The 19,447-nt window shown below is 48.3% G+C and overlaps 1 protein-coding gene across 1 annotated transcript in view; it reads right to left on the bottom strand.

Moving 5' to 3' along the window:
• Nucleotides 1–7,688: 7,688 nt before the first annotated feature.
• NECAP2 (NECAP endocytosis associated 2) overlaps nucleotides 7,689–19,447 on the bottom strand; it is a 15,391-nt gene continuing 3,632 nt past the window's right edge. Inside the window, exons 2-8 of the mRNA XM_007935621.2 lie at nucleotides 17,892–17,992; nucleotides 14,453–14,557; nucleotides 14,282–14,363; nucleotides 13,176–13,284; nucleotides 10,675–10,852; nucleotides 8,557–8,632; nucleotides 7,689–7,737 (exon numbers count right to left, since the gene is read on the bottom strand). Of these exons, the coding sequence (XP_007933812.1) occupies nucleotides 7,689–7,737; nucleotides 8,557–8,632; nucleotides 10,675–10,852; nucleotides 13,176–13,284; nucleotides 14,282–14,363; nucleotides 14,453–14,557; nucleotides 17,892–17,992 (700 nt within the window). The remainder of the gene's footprint in view (nucleotides 7,738–8,556; nucleotides 8,633–10,674; nucleotides 10,853–13,175; nucleotides 13,285–14,281; nucleotides 14,364–14,452; nucleotides 14,558–17,891; nucleotides 17,993–19,447) is intronic.

Genomic DNA, 19,447 nt, shown 5'->3' with positions numbered 1-19,447 from the left:
GGGCGGGGCCGGCCTCGCGCCGCGGGGAGGGGGACGGAGGCGGAGCCCGCGCCGGAACCTCCCGCGCTCCCGCGTCGTCCGAGGTCGGAGGGCGCGCCCTGACTTGGGGGCGGGCCGAGCGGGAGCAAAGATCCTGCTGGCAACCATTCATTAAACGGTTCGTAAAGCAACGTACTGAGGCATTTTCCTGTACGGGCGCATTGACTGCTCCGGGCAACTCAGCACAGGGGGATATTATCAACTCCTTTTGCATAAATGGGAAACTAGAGATTAGGCTGGTGGCTGCACAGGATCGGAAACAGTTAAACTGCAAGGAGAGTCCCTGCAATCCCTGGTCCGGCCTTTGCTGTTGTAAGGTGCCTTTCAGCCGATTTCAACTCATAAAATCCCTAAACTCTGGCTTCAGAGAAGTGACCCAGCTCCCCAGCCGAGGAGACATTCCCCTCCTTCCCAGCTAGAATCCACAGTAGCAATACCGAGGCTTCAACTAACTACTAGATATGTGAAGAGAGTGGTTTTTGTGCGACCTTGGATAAGGCACTCTGGAACTGTTTGTCCACCATTAAAATCAATCTGCTTCTCCTTTCTCACAGGTTCATGCACTTCTAAATGGGCCTGGATACCGCCGGAGGAAACCATGCTTTTGAGATGAAAACAGCGTGCTGCGCTTCTCTGTGCTCATTTTTACAGTAATAATGTTACCTTCTCAAGGGCCCCAACCTCTCTCCTTGAAGGCACTGGACCCAATCACTCTTTTTAAAACTAGAATGTGTATCTGAATCCTTAGGGCTGAGGAAGGGGTGTGCTTTGTTTGAAAAAGCACATGTAATTTTTATAATTTTATGTTTGGAAAACAATAAATGCTTGCAGGCTGTGACTAACAGTTCTGCTTGTCCAGGATGGTAAGAGAAGTCCCTGGGTGGCATAAAAAGTTAGGCACTGGACTACTAGTTGAAAGGTTGGTGGTTCAGACCAACTCAGAGACACCTCAGAAAGCAGGCCGGGCAATCTGCTTCAGAAAGGTCATACGCTGCTCTGCATACACGGGGTCACGATCATTTGGAATTAACTCAAGGGGAACCTGGTTTTAATGTCTGAACAATTGCAGACTGTTGTTATGTGCCGTTGAGTCAGATCCAACTCATAGCGACCCCGCCATGAGTTCTCCTCCATGGGTTTCCAAGGCGGTATCACTACAGAAGTAGATTGCCCAACCTTCCTTCTGAGAAGTGGCTGGTGGGTTTGAAATGCCAGCCTTCTGGTTAGCAGTCAAGTGCCTTAGGCACTATGCTACCAGAGCTCCCAATTCCAGACTAGAGGCTACTAATGTGCCTTTTGGGCTCCGACACTCAGAAAGTTCAATGGTGCAGGCAAAGCTGTGCCCTGAGCCAGGGCTGGGAGAGGCGAGGGAGATTTGGGTCAATCCCTGAGGTCTAGGTTGAGGAAGAGGAGGCCAAGATTGGGAGGAGAAAGGCTGAGTCTCTCTGAGGTGCCCATGGCCCAGCTGAGGAAGGGCTGACCTCTGTCAATAAATATGGCCTGCCTCCAAGTTGAGTACACAGCTGGCTTGTGACCCCAGACCTGCTGGGTCCCTACCCAGGCCCTGACAGGCTCAAGGCCCCACCAGTCCAATTCTGGTCCTATCTGTTCCTGTGGGAGCCCTCACTCAGCTCACTCCAGAGTGTTCCTCCTGGCACCAGGGGCTGGATTCAGGCCTCCACCCCTCCCTTCAGAAGACCCAGCCTGTTGCCTGTCCTGCCCAGTCCCCTCTCCACTAGTACCTGCACCTTCCCGGCAGTCTATACTGGCTGTGCCCATGTAATGTCCTGGCTGCTTCCTCTCATGTTTGCTCATCCTGTCCTCAGTCCTCTCTGAACACTTCTGTGAAGCAGGTTCTAGGATTATCTTCATTTTACAGAAGACTGAGGCTCAGAGAGCCAAAGGCACTTGTCTAAAAACACAGAGCAGACAGCTCACTGGCTTCCAATCCCATGCTCTTTAAACCATGCTGCCTCACTTGAGATTTTGGGAGAGACAGCAAACACAGCTTCTCTCTCTTTGACCTTCTTACATCCGGAACCCACAGAGTCAGCTCAAGGAAGCCTATTGCAGGGAGGCACATACTTACATCTGCTTCCTTGGGAGGCCTGCAGCTCCCTTCTATATGAAAAGCCTCGGTCCTCTGCTATACTCACTCTGTGGCTCAGTGCAGCCTGGCCTGTGGTCATTTGAATCCCCAGGGCTGCCACCCACTGGTCATTCAGCCTCGTAACCAGGTGGTAGCCGGCCCAGAAACTCCAAGACCAGCAACCATAAGGGAGTTATACCAGGTGCTCACCTGCTCACTGGGGAGGGTTTTAAATCTACAACTCAGGTAACTGGGAAACAAAGCTGCTAATGCCAGGTTGCTAGGGCCAAATGCCTGCCAAATCCTGGTGCTAGGCTGGGGTTGGTCTCTGCCTACTATCAGCAAAACCACATTAACCAGGAGGCTTAGAGGATGGCTGTTCCAGTTAACTGAATTTGCTGAGTATCTGAGAAGCCTTGGAAAGCCTTTCTAAAATATCTGACTTCAATAGCAAAAAGTCAGAAAAACCTGTATGTCCATAATAAGGCAAACCAGCAAGAAACTGAAGTCCTTCATCTGGCAGTCAGTAAGGAACTGAATGCTGCCCGCAACCACATGAGCTTGAAGGCAGATCCTTCCCCAATTAAGCCTGCAGATGAGCCCCCAGCGCTGGCCAACACTGAGGGCTGCCTTGCGAAGACCCAGCTAAGCTGTGCCTGGACTCCTGACTCACAGACACTGAGATAATGAATTAGTGTGTATCCAGCTGCTAAACTCATGGTAATACAGTTATGCAGCAATAGATAACACAAGAGAAGAGCTAAGGGTATTAGAAGTGGGAATCAGTGTGGAAAAGAGCGAGCTGTACAGATTTACAGGCTGTGTGGCCCTAGGAGGCCACTTAATATGCTCCTTTGGGCCCCACTTTCCCCTTCTTTCCAGTGTAGCAGCTATTGCTTATGAAATGCTTGCCCTGTGCTAGGCACTATTCTGTGCACTTAAAACTCATTTCTTCATCACAGCCACCCTGTGAGGTAGGGCAGTAAGTGTGTAAGTAGATGCGTAGACAGACAGACAGACATCTGTCCTATTGACTCCAACTCATGTTGACCTTATTATGTACAGAAGAGCAAAAAACAATGCCCAGTCCCGTGCCATCCTCATGCTTACCAGTATGTTCCGAAGTTCACTGTGGCAGCTACCGTGCCAATGCATCTCACCGAGGGTCTCCCTCACCCTCACTGGCCCGCTACTTCACCAACATGATTCCTTCCTCTAGTGACTGACCCCTCCTGATAACATGTCCAAAACAACTGAGTGGGACAATGTTCTGTTGTGATCAGTAAGCTTTAACTGACTAATTTTTGAAAGTAGACCATCAGGTCTTTCTTCCTAGTCTGTGTTAGTCTGGAAGCTCCCCTGAAACCTGTCCAACATGGATGCCCCAGTTAATATTTGAAATACTGGTGGCATAGCTTCCAGCATCACAGAAACATACAAGCCACCGCAGTACAACGGAGGAAGGTCCAAAAAAAAAAAAAAAAAACCAAAACCCCGTCAACTCGATTCTGACTCCCAGTGACACTACAGGACACAGTAGAACATACAGGGTTTCCAAGGCTGTAATCTTCACAGAAGCAGCCTACCACGACGTCTTTCTTCTGCAGAGCAGCTGGTGGGTTCAGACCACCAATCTTTCAGTTAGCAGCCAAGCATCTAACCACTGTGCTGCCAGGGTTCCCTGAAGTAGGTACTCATCCCATTTTACGAACAAGACTGAGGCATAATGAGATGTAACCAAAGTCACAGAGCTGGTTAAGTGGCACAGCTGGGGTTTGAGCCAGGCAAAAGGGCTCCAGCATCCATGCTTTTAATTAGGAAGATTGGGCGATCTATATCTGTAGTGATACCGCCTCAGAAACCCAAGGAGGGGTCACTATGAGTCGGATCTGACTTGATGGCAGTGAATTTAGGTTTTTTTTTTTTTTTTGGTATTCCTCTTGAGCGGTACTGCCTATAGGGCATGGAAGTTCCTCTCCCTTCCACAACAATCAATGCCATAATGTTGCAGATTATCAAATGACCAAGGGGTGGGGCTTTCCACAGGTGTCTGGAGGCCACTGAATAGACAAATGGAAGCCAATGAAGTGCCTCATGGGTACACAGGGGACACTCAATAGCTGCTGCTTCCTCTGAGCAGGGAGTGAGCAAGGACAGCTGATGCTTGTGGCAGAGTGGGCTGGAGTCGGGAGAAGACCAACTTTTCCTCGTGGCAGCTTGAATATAGAAAGATATTCTAAAATTCAGGATTTTTCTCCTAATTACAGATTCAAAGAGGAGCCCTGGAGGCACAATGGTTAAGCACTCAGCTGCTGACTGAAAGGTCAGCAGTTCAAACCCACCAGCAGCTCCACAACAGAAAAGACCTAGCAATCTGCTCCCACGAAGATTATAAGCAAGACAATCCTATGGGGCAGTTCCACCCTGTTAATGGGTCACGTTGAGTTGGAATCAACTAGACGGCACACAACAGATTCAAAGCAAGTACATTTAAAGACAGAAAAACACAAAGAATGTTATCTATTAAGATTACCTGTAATACTGCATATCATAGCAAAAGACTGGAAAAAGCCTATATGAATCATCTACTATGTGTAACAAACCACCCCAAAACTTGGTGGCTTAAGACAACACACATTTATCTCAGTTTCTGAGGGTCGAGAAGCCAGTGCAGTGTCTGGGTCCACGGGCTCAGGGTCTCTCACAGGCTGCAGTCAAGGTGTCAGCCAAGGCTGTGGTTTTAGATTCACTGGGAAAGGATCTGCTTTCAAGCTCACTCACATGGTTGTTCGCAGGATTCGGTACCTAGACGACTCCTGGACTGGGGGCCTCAGTTCCTTGCAGGCCGTTAGCCGGATGTTACCATCTGCTGACATATGGCCCTTTCCCTAGAGTAGCTCACATGGCAGCTAGCTTCTTCAAAGCCAACAAGTATCTCAGCAAGACAAACACTGCCACCTTACATAACTGTGGAAGTAACATCTCATCACCTTTGCATTATTCTATTGGTTAGAAGCAAGTAATAGATTCTGCCCACACTCAAGGGAAGAGGACTACGTAAGGGTGTGAATCCCAGGAAGTGGAGATCGCAGGCCCCATGGAGTCTGTCCACCACACTTCTCAAGTGTATCCAAATCCGCCCACTGTGCAGAGAGCAGCTCAGATGTCACACACCCAACGCCCATCTCTTACCATCCACTTTATCCACCACCTGCCCCCAACCCCAAATTGCGAGCTTTTCGAGTGTCTCAAAGGGGTGTTTGGTTTGATATTCGGGGTTTTCCTGAGAACCCTGGGCTTGTAAATTGTTTTTTTCTCCCCTTTCCCCACCGGATTTTTCAATTAGATCCTTGATGCCTGCTTCCTCATCGGCTGGCTCCTCTTATAATTAATGCTCCTGGGTATGTTACTCAACTCTACCACCAACTAACCAGTTGCCAAGTCAATTACAACTCATAGCCATCTGACTCTAGCTAACAGTAATTAAAGCAAACAATCCAACGGGCACCTGCTGGTGCTTTATACGCCACATCTGTGTGGCACTCAGAGCCTGTGGCACATACCTGACTAGGGGAGTCGGCATCCAAAGCTCAGGTCTGTGTCCAGAACCTTCCACAGCACACAGTACCTCTAATCAAGGGTGTCCTAAGCTTTCTCATTTCCAACCTCCAAGCACTTAAAAAGAAGTTAACTCTTGTCCAGGAGGGAAGCAATGCGATACGAAACACATTTACTACTGAGAATCCTTTGGTGCTCACTCACCTTGTCCTTAATCAATGGGTAAGAGGGTCCTCAGTTTTTCTTTCACTTCCCAAACACTCACAAAGGTTTGATTCAGGATGAATAATTATCAGGATGATAACTGATGATAATTGATTCAATTATCAGGATGGCACAGGACCAGGCAGCATTGCCTGCCACTGGGCCTGGGGTCGCCATGAGTCAGGGGCCAACTGGATGGCAGCCAACGATAACAACTCTTTATTAGCCAGAATAGCTGTTTCCAAAACCAATGATAAAAGCTGCATCTTTCTTACAAGGCGCCCCTCCCATATCAGAAGACAAAGATCCATACATTCATTTTTTTTCTCATCCAAAGTTCCACAAGAGAATTAGGCCCCACAGAAAATGATGTGAGCAACTGCTTTCGCCACTGCACCCAGGATGGCACACAGACTGGGCTCTTCTGGATGCACAGCAAAGAAGCGTCTGGTTGCCTCAGGGCACTAGGGTCTCAATCTCACTTTGGCCAAGCTGACACCTTGGCCCCAGACTTTAAATCTGGACGTCTGCTTGATGGTGACAGAAGTGGCCACCAGTCTAGCTGCAGCATCATGAAGGAAGGTTTAGCAGCGATGCTGCCCAAAACACTTTCATGCTTGACATACGTTGACAGAAGTAAAAATATTTATTATTGCTTTATCTTAGAAATTTGGTCCCAATATTTTTTTTAGTCCAGGTCTTGACCCTTTACAAAAGAGATCTTTCAATGGTGAGGTAAGATGAGTTAATAAAAGGAATTTCAGAGGTGTGTTCAAATAAGACTTTCTGATGAACCAGTGATCTTGGCAACCCTGGACTTCCAGTTCACTCTAAGCTCCTTCTGTCTATCAGTGATAGTCCCTGAAGGAGAAAAGTAAGTAAGAGGTTGCCTGCGGACAGGGCACTTCAGAAACTTCCAAGGCAAAAATCCAAGTCAGCCAAGTCACTGCGCCATGAGCCCCAGGGAGCCACTGGTGGACGGGAAGGCTGAACAACCTCCATGAGAATAGTTCCCACTTTTGGCCCAAACATGGTTCCATCCTCTTCCAGCACCTGCCTTGGCCCCACACTGTGCATCACGGCCCAGAAGACATGGAAACCAGGCACCGTGGTAGGGATGCACACTGCCTCCTGAGGCCCAGGGCAGCCCTGCGCTGACAGGGATGCCTCAGAAGCCCTCTGGGGCACACCACAGGAGCAGTTCCTTTTGCAAAGGCAAGGAGTTAGTGCAGATCAGCACATTTGCAAAGCAAATATTAAAAAGAAACAAAAACCTGCTTAATATTCTTGATTTCCCTCTTGATTATTCAAGCTGCAGCCCATAAACCTGCCAGACATCAGGATGGATGCTCTCCTCCAGAAGGCATCCTAAGTAGCTACAGCCAACAGGAATGGAGAAAGCCCCCTTGCCGAATAGTGATCACGTGACACACATAAACCCCAAGAAGGGCTGATCTGAATCCAGGCAGCAAGCTCAACCCTTTCTTTTGCTTTTGGAGCTTGTGTTTAATAGAGATCATCGTGAAGTTCAGAGTCTCTCTCGTGGCAAGAGGAAAGAAAGGGGATGGGCTCCTGGAGCTTTTCTTCTGGTCTAGTTGCATACCAGATCCTAGGTACCAATTGACAAGGTGCCACCTGACTGCCTAACATGCTCAGTCTGTCCAAGGAGCCGGGAACAGAGGAGAGAGAGTCATGCTCCAAACAGAGAGGCTGGCAGGGAGTGCTTCATCCTCCTTCCTTTGGCCCAGATGAGGCTGCTCCTTTCCAGAAGTTATATGAGGAAAAGAGTATGCTCAGGTCAGAACTGGACCCAGCCTGTGCCTGGCTGAGTCTGGCTGGATGTTGACCTATGAAAGGAAGATGTGGGGGGTCAGATGTGTGAAAATACAAAGCAGATAAAGGTTATTGTCTCTCTGCAGAAAGAGCTCCAAGAAGTCCCTGAATGTTCTAGAGTATGGGGGTGGCAAACCATGGTCCACAGGAAAAACTGGGCCCTTTGTCTATTTTTATGAATAAAGTTTTATTGGTATACACCCACATTCATTCATTTACTAATTATCTGTGGCTGCTTTCATGCTACAACAGAGCTGATTGGCTGCAACAGACACTATATAACTTGCAAAGCACAAAACATTTGCTATCTGGTCCTTCATAGAAAAAGTTTGCTAACTCCCGTTCTAGAGTATATCTATACAATGGTACAACAGGAATTCAGCATCTTTTCAACTTGACCGTAGGCTTGCTATTCTATGAAGCCAGAAAAGGCAAGAGACCTACCAGAGGTCCCCTGAGGATGGGCCAAAGCTAGAAGCCAGGTCTTCTAACTCTCAGCCCAGTGTTATGGGGTTGCCGGGGAGAGGGACAGAGAAGAGGGAAGCACTGAGAACAAGCTGAAGCACTTGGTCAGGGGGTTTAAAGGACTGGAAAGTTTTGCAAAAGGTGGCTCCAGGCCACCTACCAGTGGAGAACAGCCAAAAGCCTTCCTGGAGATAAGTGTGCCACTCTAAGCGGGGGTGCTGGGCTGGGTTATGGCTAGCCTGAAAATGTCCAAATCAGAACTGCTGTGTAGAAACCAACCAGCCAGAAGGGAGGCATGTGGAGTGGTCCAGGTTTTTAGAGAAACAGCCCTGACCCCAGTCCCACTGTGACAATGCAACTCTCCTCACCCTGTGGATTTGGTGAAGTCTCCCCAGACATCAGCAGTGGCAGGCTTGGGCTGTGGCCAGGACAGGCTAGCACCTCCTATTGGTGTCCAAGGGGTTAGAAAAGAAGAAGAGACAAGAGAGTCAAAGATCTCTTTTGTATCAGTTTTATCAGCTGCCTCAGTGCCCCCCATCAGTCGGTGATTCCAGATGGCTAAGAAGACACACAATGAAACATGTTTTCGGACAACAAAGAAAGCACCAGTGAGCTGCCACGTTTCCACCACCTTCTCATGAGCCTCAAGGGGCACCTGGAGAAGAAGCAGAAAAGTCCCAGAGGTCTGAGTCTACACAGAAGTGGAGGGAGGTGTGTCAGTGGGAGTGAGTCACATGTCATCATCACTCATACCTGAAGCTTTGGTTTCAACTGGTTATGTTGAAAAGCTGTCTAAAACTTACTATAAACTGTCCTGGCTTCTTGAATGGAGAAAGCCCACCAAAATCACAAGGTCATCTTCATGTAAGGCTCTGGGTCCTGTGACTGAATCAACCATACTTGCTGAGCACACACTATATGCTAGGCATCTGGTTTAGGGAGGGCCTTCCAGAAGGGGTGACACAGAAGCTGATACCTCTGCATATCTGTTCACACAGTAGGTGGCAGGATGGGCTGTAGTGTCTGATTTTGTTTTGCTGGTACCTCCCCCAGTGCTGCCAACTGTCCCTTCTGAACACCCTGTGCCTGCCACCCTCCACCTTCCCACCAGTTTGCTATTTCTTATCTGTTATAGGCTGGTAGGCCAGATAAACTAGGGCCCTCGACAGATTAGAATTTTACAGTTTACCAAGTGTTCAATGTACATTATCTCATTTGAACCTCATCACTGCCCAGAAGAAAGACAGGGCTAGCCACATGACTTTGTGCAGGTCACTCAAGTCTCAGTTTCCTTATCTCCAAAATGGGGACAATAACAAGACTCTTCATAGGACTGGAGTGAGGGTTAAATGAGTTGATATATATGCAGTACTCCGAATAGGTACAGAGCAAGGTTAATGACAATAGTAACAGAACACAAGCTACAGTCTAGTGAGCATTACAACGTTCTACAAAGTGTTCCAGATGCTTTACCTGGATTAGGTGGTCGTATCTGATTCTTATGGGGATAAGAAACCTATGCTGTAGGCATTATTACTATCTCCATCCCACAGATGAAACTGTGGCACAAAGAAGTGAGCAACTTTCTGAAGACCACACAGCTCATGAGCTAAAATTTGAATTCCAGCAGTCTGGTTTGGGAGCATATAAACTCAACTCACTGCTGTCAAGTCAGATCTGACTCACAGTGACCCCTTCTTGGGTTTTGGAGGCAGTATCTCTATGGAAGGAGATTGCCCAACCTTCTTTCCAAGGAGTGGCTGGTGGGTTTGAACTGCCAGCCTTCTGGTTAGCAGTCAAATGCCTTAGGCACCATGCTACCTGAGCTCCTTTGGAGCATATAGTAAGTGCTCAATAAATGTTAGCTATTCTTGACTCATTACCTGAAACCATTTTGTTTGTCAACCTGTCACCTGCCTGTCTTACACACTGGAATGGAAGCTTTGGAGGGCCTTGGTTCAGGCTCCCCAGTGTTAGGTGCTCCATCTCACCAGTTGAAAATGTACTGGTAGGAGGAACAACTCAGGAAAGGAGGCTAAGAAAGGCTGCAGAACTTGGAAGAATGGAATCAGTGCCACTGGACTGTACATAATGAAACCTGAATTGGTGTATGTTTTTGCTGCATATATTCTCAACAACAACAAAAGCTTATTTAAAAAAAGTACACCAGCAACTGAGGGGACCTGAGGCAGTGGCTCTCAGACCTCAGTGAGCATCTGAGTCACATGAGGGCACAGTTGTAATGCAGATTCCTGCCTCCTCCCCTCAAGTGATGCCAAGCAGGTGGTCCTGTGACCCCATCTGAAAGAGTACTAACCAAAAGGCTGGAGGTTCAAGTCCACACAGAGGTGCCTAGAAAGCAAGGCTTGGTGATCTGAAAAAAACAGCCATTGAAAACCCTATGGAGGGCAGTTCTACACACAGGGTCACCATGAGTCAGATTCAACTGGATGCCAACTGGTTTACAGTGACTACTGTGTACTAACCTGAACTGGGAGCAACTACTGGGTGGGGTAGGGACCCTCCCACAGACAACTGCTCTCCAGGGGGAGGGATGAGGGTAGACGCCTTTCCCCCTGGAGGAGGAGGAAGCAGGCTCAGTCCCCCTGTGCTGGCGGGCCGGGCTCGGGGAGTCCCGGTGGCTCCTTCCTTCTTCTTCATGTTCTAAAGAGAAAAGAGGAATGCAAATCAGTCAATTCAGAGAATCCCATAGGAGATGGCAACCATGACCCCAGGGCCCCAATGCTGTATAACCAAAAGATGGTCGAGAGCCATGCATGCCTTCATTGTTCTGAGCTGTAGTCAAGGTCTCACCATTCTAAAGATATTGGCAAAGCTGTAAGCAAGCACCTGACTTCATTAATCAGCAGAGAAAGCAAATCAAAATGATACCATTACACCCCCACCAGAATAGCTACGATGAACAGCCTCAGTATTGATAAGAAGATGGAGCACCCAGAATACTCATTCACTACTGGTGGGGGTGTAAACTGGTCAAACTGCTTTGAAAAGCTAAAAGAATCTATTAAAGCTGAACACTAACTATGACCCCACGATAGAAATGCATACATGTGTGCACCAAAGGACATGAGTGCAAACATTCACAGCAGCACTGTTCCAAACTGGAAACTGTCCAATGTCCAGCATCAGTAAAACAGGTAAGTAGGTTGGGTATATTCTCGCCATGGAATATGCTACAACTGTGAGGACAAATAACTGTACACAGCAATACTGATGAATCTCATGGATGAGTATCATCTTGAATGAAAGAGAAAATTCATCTGTAAGAGTACAAAGTATGTGCTTCAATGCATGAAAGTTAAAAAGACAGGCAACATCTAGGATATTCAAAGCCAGGATGCTGGTCACCTGGAGTTGACACTCTGATTCTTGACCAGGGTTCTGGTTCACTTGGGTAAGTTCAGTTTTCAAAATAGTCACTGAATTTGGCACTTATGACCTGTGCACTTTTTTGTATGCATTTTATTATACTTCCATAAAAGGGTTAAAAACAACAACAACAAAACCAAGTGTGAGCCAGAAACCAGAGCAAGTTTCAAAGATGAAGATGACTTGGCTCCCTACTTGTATGGAAAGCAGCAGCTTAATCAAATGGTAAGACCACAGATCTGAAGTCCAAAGATCTCAGTGTGAATCCAGCCACGCCAGTTACTTTTAGCTCTATGACCCTGGTCAAGTTCTCTAACCTCTCTGAGCCTCAATTTCCTCATCTATAATGTTGTTGTTGTTATGTGCCGTCGAGTTGGCCCCGACTCACAGCGACCCCTCCTTGGGTTTCCGAGGCAGTATCACTACGGAAGTAGGATTGCCCAACCTTCCTTCCGAGGAGTGGCTGGTGGGTTTGAACCGCCAGCCTTCTGGTTAGCAGTCAAGTGCTTTAGCCACTATGCTACCAGAGAGAAAGTGCCTGAAAACACTACCTGGCTCACAGCCGATGCTCATTTAATGTTAGTTTCCTCCAAGCAAGACCAAGAATCATATCCCAACCAGTCCACAGGACTTGACCTGCATTTTCTCTTAAGGGCCAGCTGGCCAAACTTCAAGCGTCCCAAATCATCACCAGCATGAAGCAGAAAAGAGGAGAAAGAGAAAGTAAGTAAGGAGGAAGAGCAGTATTATACATTTTCTTCAAAAATCAAATCCATGGGATCCTTGTCTCCCCTAAATCAGGGCTCTCACTTAATCCCAGGACCCAACCCACCCTTGCAACCAGATAAAGCGAAGTCTTAGCAACCCAGTCCAGCCCAACCATTTTCTGATCTCAGAGGGACCGGCTGCTGCGTGCAAGGTGCAAAGAAGGGAAAGTCAGGTACAGGGCAGCTCAGAACAGACACAGGGAGCACCATCGACATCACCAGCAGAAGCCGCTCTGTGATATCCCCTGATCAAAGGCTCACTGGCCAGTCACTTACTATCCAGCTGAATGCTCCCTTCCGAGAGCTCTCAAACTCTTCCTCACGCAAAGCTGGAGGCCAGGACACAGCTTGGGACGAGCATGCTGAACACCCTCCTGACCCATATTTGGAGCCAGAAGTGCCAGCTCGTGGGACAAATAACTAATGCTCCTTCTCAATTCAGAGGCTTTGTACATACTGTTCCCTCTGCTCAAACTACCCTCTGACCCTGTTACCTGTTTACAGGTTGCTTCTTCCAGGAAGGCTTCCTTGTTTTTCTCAACCTGAACTGCATGCTCCTCCTCCAGGAGCCCACAGCACCCAACACACCCTTGGTCACAGAACTTCTCCTGTCATGTTATAATGGCATTTTTCCCTGCCTGTCTAGCTCGACTCTGAGTTCCACAAGAGCAGAGGCCTCTTGTTTGACTCTGCCAAAGTAGCTGGCATAATACCTGGCACAAGGTGGGTACTCAATAAACATTTGCTGAACTGATAGAACTGAATTGTAAGAGAGGAGTGGCAGGTTCATGACTATAGCCAACACAGCGAAGAGGGTAAGACTGACTCACTGCAATGTTGATCTTGATGGTCTGGCCCTCCTTGAAGCCCAGGTCCAACTTGGGGCCTTGGTCTGGGTTCTGAGCCTGTTTTGCAAACTCACACTGCTGTTTCACCCACCTAGGGAGAGAACCGGGAGAGAAAGGTGAGGAAGGAAGAGATAGCTGCCCTGCACCCCCTCCCTCATCCCCTACTTGCTATCAGCCAAGGTGAGGCTTTTACTGAGGCAGGGAGCTAGAGAGCACAGCCTGGGAGTTAGGCCTGAATTCAAACCCTGGCTCTGACAGCTGCCCTCACCTCAGCTTCCTCGTCAGCACAACAGGACGACAATTCTCTGTCTTAAGAACTGTGATAAGACTTCCCTGAGACCATTTATGTGCAGGGTTCGAGCATAACATGTGACACTTGTTGGCCTTCGGGAAATTTGAGAACCTGGCCCTGTCCAGTACTTGACATGAAAACTATGACACCCCTCATAGCTACCCCTCAAAGGTTCACAGGTAGATGGTGAGACCAAACAGATGCCCAGGAACAACACAAAGGTCTCCCCCTCCACAGAAGCAACCATCCAGCAGCCACCCAGGCAGAGCAGCAAGTCAAGGGAGAGCCAGAGACTCCTACATGAGTGGCTGGGCACCCCACCATCTGCTGGCAGCCAGGGAGATGGGCACACTGCAAAAGGGGGAGGAGCATTTGCTGCCCTGTCTTTGAGCTTCTTAAAGGACTACCAGGGTGTCTGCTGGGTGGCCTGGGAATCCAATCACCACTTATTTCACAGAGCAGCGGGCCCAGGAAGGCCAAAGAAGCCTGGCAAGGGCTCTGGCTGCTCAGGGGCCTGTGAGGGAAGAGATGTGACTGACACCTTCATGGTACCAGCTGACTAGGATGGCAGAGATGAGCCTAGGGACAAGCAGATGACTTCAGCGAAGAGATGGGGACTGGCTGAGTGGAGAGAAGAGGGAGAGGGGCCCACCTTGAAGGAGAATTCCTGAGCTTTCCTGAGGTTCGGCTAGCAGACAAATCACATACAACCACCCGGGTGTCCTAACCTGGGAAACCATTCTGTCCAGGGAAAGGAAGGAGGAAGCCTGAGCACGGGTCTCTGGGGACCACTCACTTGAAATGGTCCTGTAATGCAACATTGAAGTCAAAAGCATCACCTCGGTCCCCGAAGCCGATGCCGATAAACGCCCGTCGCCCTGGGGGACAACACACGATTAACACACATTCCAGACGCAGAGGAAAAACACATTTCTCAAGAGGAGGAAGCACCAAGATCCACACATACCGTTTCCATCTTCGATGCGGATAACAAAGTACCTGCTGGAGTCCGTCACACTCTCCACAGCTGTGCCAGGAAACTGGTCCACTGGTGCCTGAGCAAAGAGCTCCCCTGAAAGCACAAGGCAGGGTGAGCCCTGGGCCCAGCCGGCCGGCTGCTTCCATCCCAATCCTGGGCTCCGTGCTCGCTCCCATGAGGCAGCCTTGAGAGTGAGCAAACTTCACTCTGGGAGTCCAATCGAATCTAGACTTGCCAAAGGGATGAACAGGCAATCTAACTACAGAAAGGTTCAAGTCAGAAGCAGTCAAGCCCAGCCCAGTTTTAATACTGTTTATTTATTTCAAACATTCCAACAACAGATTACACATAAAATAACCCAGATTTCTGGCTTCTCTTAAAATCAAAAGCTCTGACATCAGCAACTCTAAAGATTAGATAGGAAATTTGGTGGGCAGTGAGTTTGTGTAAATGGGAGAAGTCCAATGTGGAAAGGAAGGATGAGAATGGTTGCACAATTCAAAAAATGTAATTAATGCCATTATATTGTACATGGAGAAATTGTTGAATTGGTTATGTTCTGTATATTTTTTTCAACAATCAATTATTATAATACATTCTTATTTATCTAGTGTTGTAACAGAAATACCAAAAGTGGTTGGCTTTAACAGAAATGTATTTTCTCTCAGTTTAGGAGGCTAGAAGTTTGAATTCAGGGTGCTGGCTGCGGGGGAAGGCTCTCTAGCAGCTCTGGGGGAAGGTCCTTACCACTTTTGAGCTTCTGCTTCTGGGCAGTCTTCCTGTGGCTGGCATCCCTCTCTGCTCCTCTGCTTTCTAGTTTGCTAGCTTGTATCTCAAAAGAGATTGACTCATGATATACCCTATACTGGGAGCTCTGGTGGTGTACTGCCTAAAGCATCTGACTGCTAACCAGAAGGCTGGGAGGTTCAAACCCACCAGTCATTCCTCAGAAGGAAGGTTGGACAACCTACTTCTGTAGAGATACTACCTTGGAAACCCAAGGAGGGGTCGTTATGAGTGGGATCAGACTTGATGACAGTGAGTTTGGTTTGGTTATACCCTATACTAATCCTGCCTCATTAACGTAACAAACACAACCGATTCCCAAATGGGATTACTACCACCAGCACAGAGGTTAGGATTTACAACTCATGTTTTTTGTGACATAATTCACTCCATAACATACATGCATTCTTAAAAAAAAAAAAAAAAAAGTCAAAGGCGCTACCAATCCTGTAGTCCCATTTCACACACAAGAAAGAAGGGCTGAAAACACTATTCTGTCTGCCCTAGCCACTGACCTGAACCCTTCGGGCCCTGAGGCAGGCAAGCCCCAGTTTAGGTCAATCCCATTTTCAGGAAAGGCAGGGCTCAAAGAAGTGCTGGTGAGCTGAGCAGAGAGGTGAAAGTTTTCCCACCCACAGGAGAACTCAATCGTGGAGACAGGGGACAAGACTGACTGGTTTTACAGGTAGCCTCTCCGTGCACAGTGCACCGAGCCTGGGTGAGCTTCGGTGACTGGTACCATTTTCCCATGTAGCTGACCTGTTGGTGCTTTCAGTGCTTAACCAAGTATTTTCTGAATCAAAACTGATGGGCCAGAGCCTGCATCTTCTCAATGAATCTGCCCCGGCTGGCATCCAGGGGTCCTGACCGCCAGGGCTACTCAGCCTATAGCAGCTGTTCTCAACCAGGGAGGATTTTATTCCCCTCTCCCTCAGGGACATTTGGCAACATCTCGAGTCAATTTTGCTTGTCACCACTTGGGAAGTCCTATTGGCACCTAGTGGGTAGAGGCCAGGGATACTGCTCAATATTCTACAATGCACAGAATGGCCCCATAACAAAGAGTCCTCTGGCCCTGAATGTCACTAAGGCTGAGAAACACTGGCCTAGCGTGATGTGCTCATTGTCTCACTGGAACGAGCTGAGCAGGACCCTGCGCTAAGAGCATACTAGGGTGGGTTCTGCAGGCGAGACACAGCCCTGAGCAGTGGCTGTGACACTAGGTAGTCATGTTAAAGTCATAGCTCCCAAGGCCCTCAGAAACAGGAGGGGTTGCCACTCCCCTGTGATGCCACATAGGCTGTCTCAGCAATTCTCACGGCCAGAGTTCTATCCCAGCCATGGAGGCTGCCTCTTCAAAGTTCTCAACCAGTGCTCACCCTGCCAGTCCCATGCTACACAAGAAAAAATCAGTGTTTGGGTCACCATGCAGTTCCCGAGACAATTTGATAAATATCTGCTCATTTAATATTTCCCACAGCCTTGGGGAGAAGGAACAAATATGCTCTCCATGACAACAAAAAGGAAGCCAAGGTCCCAGAGGTCATGTGACCTGCCCAAGGTCCCACATCTCAGACAGAAGTGGTGTAGTTTTGGGAAGAGGCAGCTAGTTCTGCCTTGAAATCCCTGCACTTTTTTCCACCTCACCAAGGAAAACCTCTACATATTAAAAATGCCTTGGGACCAGACTGAGCAGGCACTGGGCCTGACCCTTGCCCTGGGCTCTGGGGCTGGGACTGCTCCTGGCAGCGTCCTCCTCACAGCTCACCCAGAGGCGCAGGTGGTGAACGATTTCCAGAAAGACTTCACTAAAGGCGACATCTGCCAGCTGATGCCAACACTGCCCAGATTTGCTTGTCCTCTCACCAGGGAAAGGGAGACTAGGGTGGTTTCCAGCTCTTTCGATTAATGTGTGCGGTCAGACCTGGGGAGATGCCATTCAGTAGATAAACAGAATTCCTCAGTAAGAACAGGGCTCAGCAGCAGGCGTCTGTCCATCTTCACCCACTCCTCAAGGCATGCTCCAGGGCTTTCTATTTGGCATCAACCTACAAATCTCCTCCCCTTACCCTCTAAGACTAAGATTTTCATAAGGCCTACAAAAGGAATAGGCACTTTTTGACAGAAAATACTCCCTTTTACACCTGAGGACAGTGGTTTCTACAATGAAGGCAGGGGGCTGGAGGCAGCTTAGATGCATACTAACCAAAAAAAAAAAACAAACTCACTGCTGTGGAGTCAATCCCTACTCACAGCGATCCTTCCTTGGGTTTCCGTGGGAGCTCTGGGGGCATAGTGCCTAAGGCATTTGACTGCTAAACAGAAGGCTGAGGTTACTGCCTCAGAAACTCAAGGAGGGGTCACTGTGAGTCGGGTCCAACTTGACAGCAGTGCGTTCATGCATCATCTCTAGGGAAGTAGATTGCCCAATCTTCCTTCCAAGGAGTGGCTGGTGGGTTTGAACCGCCAGCCTTCTGGTTAGCAGTCAAATGCCTGAGACACTACACCACCAGCATATACCAGGGTCTGTATTTCCAGAACAGGTTCCCATGCCCCAAGCAGTCTGGCCAGGCCCCAGCTACCTCTCCCTTCATTAAGTAGATGTAGCATCTCAGCCCCTGCAGGCCTCCCTCGCCTTTACCTGAGGTCCTGTCCTCCAGCTTGATGTAGGCCACCTGCCCTTTTGCAGTGATCCGCAGCCGGCCACTCCATGATGGCTGGTCCAGCTGCCACTCCGCAGCCCTAAGGGGACAAAAATCACAGTGCCATTGCTACAGGCTCCTGTTCCCTTCCTCCAATCCCAGGGATGGGAACTGGAGGGGCATGTGAGCTGCAAGCTGTAGGTTAGGGGCTGGCAAATTTTTTCAGTAAAGACCAGAAAGTAAGTATTTTCAGCGTCACATGGTTTCTATTGCTACTACTCCACTCTGCCATTAGGCTGTAGAGCAAAAGCAGTCACAGATAACACATGTACAAGTTGGTGCTTTGAGTATTTTAACCAAACATTTTCTACTGAGCATGTGGTTGTATTTCAATAAAACTTTATGGGCAATAAAGAAAACAAACAAAAAAACCTTCATGGGCAGTGAAATTTGAATTTCATTTCATTTTCACTTGTAATGAAATAGTCTTCTTTTAAATCTTGTTCAACCGTTCGACAATGTGAAAGCCATTCTTAGTTTGCAGTGGACTGTAGTTTGCCGACCCCTATATTAGACTATGGAGACCTTCTCTCTGCAGTGGGACTTTCATTTTCTTTTCTGTAGGGAAGCAGCTACTGAGGCTACGGTTTCTGTCCTAAGACACTGCTAAGCTGTGGTGATCACAGTGACCACTTGGGATCACCAAGACCATCTGGGGGGAAAACACAAAGGGAAGCAATAACAGAAAAAAAGAGAGCAACAGTGCATGTGAGAAAGGCCAATGTGTGCTCAAGAAGTACATTCTCAAAGGTCAAATAGGCAGAAACCCAGTGCAGTGAATTGCTTGATGTGGCCCTTCTAGCCATTGTCCTCCATTCTATGATGTTTTGTAAATCCCATTATCCATGCCTGTTTGGGGTGGTGTGGTAGTTAAGGTCAGGTATCAACTTGGCTGGGCAGCTGGTAGTAGTCATTCCCTATAATGACTGGCAATCGACTCTGTGATGGGATTTAGGTTATTTCTGTCGGGGCAACACAGGTGGAATGTATCTTGAGTCCTGCCTTGCTGGAGGGTATAATTCAAATCACCACCCTCTGGGGGATCTAGGGAAGAAGAGGTGGGGGAAAATGCTGGTGCCACTGTACAGTTTTTCCCCACATCACCTAACGTTGCTTTCTTCCTGCCAGAAGCTGTGGTCCCTGGACCTGGGATGCAGCTGCGGGTGCCAGAGGCTGGGGTGATCCCTAAGCAAGAAACTGTGTCTGTATCTCTGAATCTGTATGCCAGAATTCCCAAGGGCCTTATGGGATGGATTGTACCTTCTTCACATCTGGCCAAACTAGGGCTGACAGTGAATACTACCGTCCTGCCCAGTGGTCGAGACAGTCCACTAGTTTTGTACCTGTGTAACCATACCCAGCATGAATGGGAGTAGACTGAGGGGGAAGCACTTACGAGACTGATCTTGCTACCAGCAATATGGATAGGCACAACAGCTGAATTTGATGTCCCCTCCCAAGGTGGGAAAGTCTGGGTAAAAATAAATGACGAATG

Source organism: Orycteropus afer, unplaced genomic scaffold (assembly GCF_000298275.1).
Source record: "Orycteropus afer afer isolate SDZICR_OR568_19922 unplaced genomic scaffold, OryAfe1.0 scaffold00031, whole genome shotgun sequence".
Lineage (NCBI taxonomy): Eukaryota > Metazoa > Chordata > Mammalia > Tubulidentata > Orycteropodidae > Orycteropus > Orycteropus afer.
This window is presented reverse-complemented; position numbering and strand designations above follow the sequence as displayed.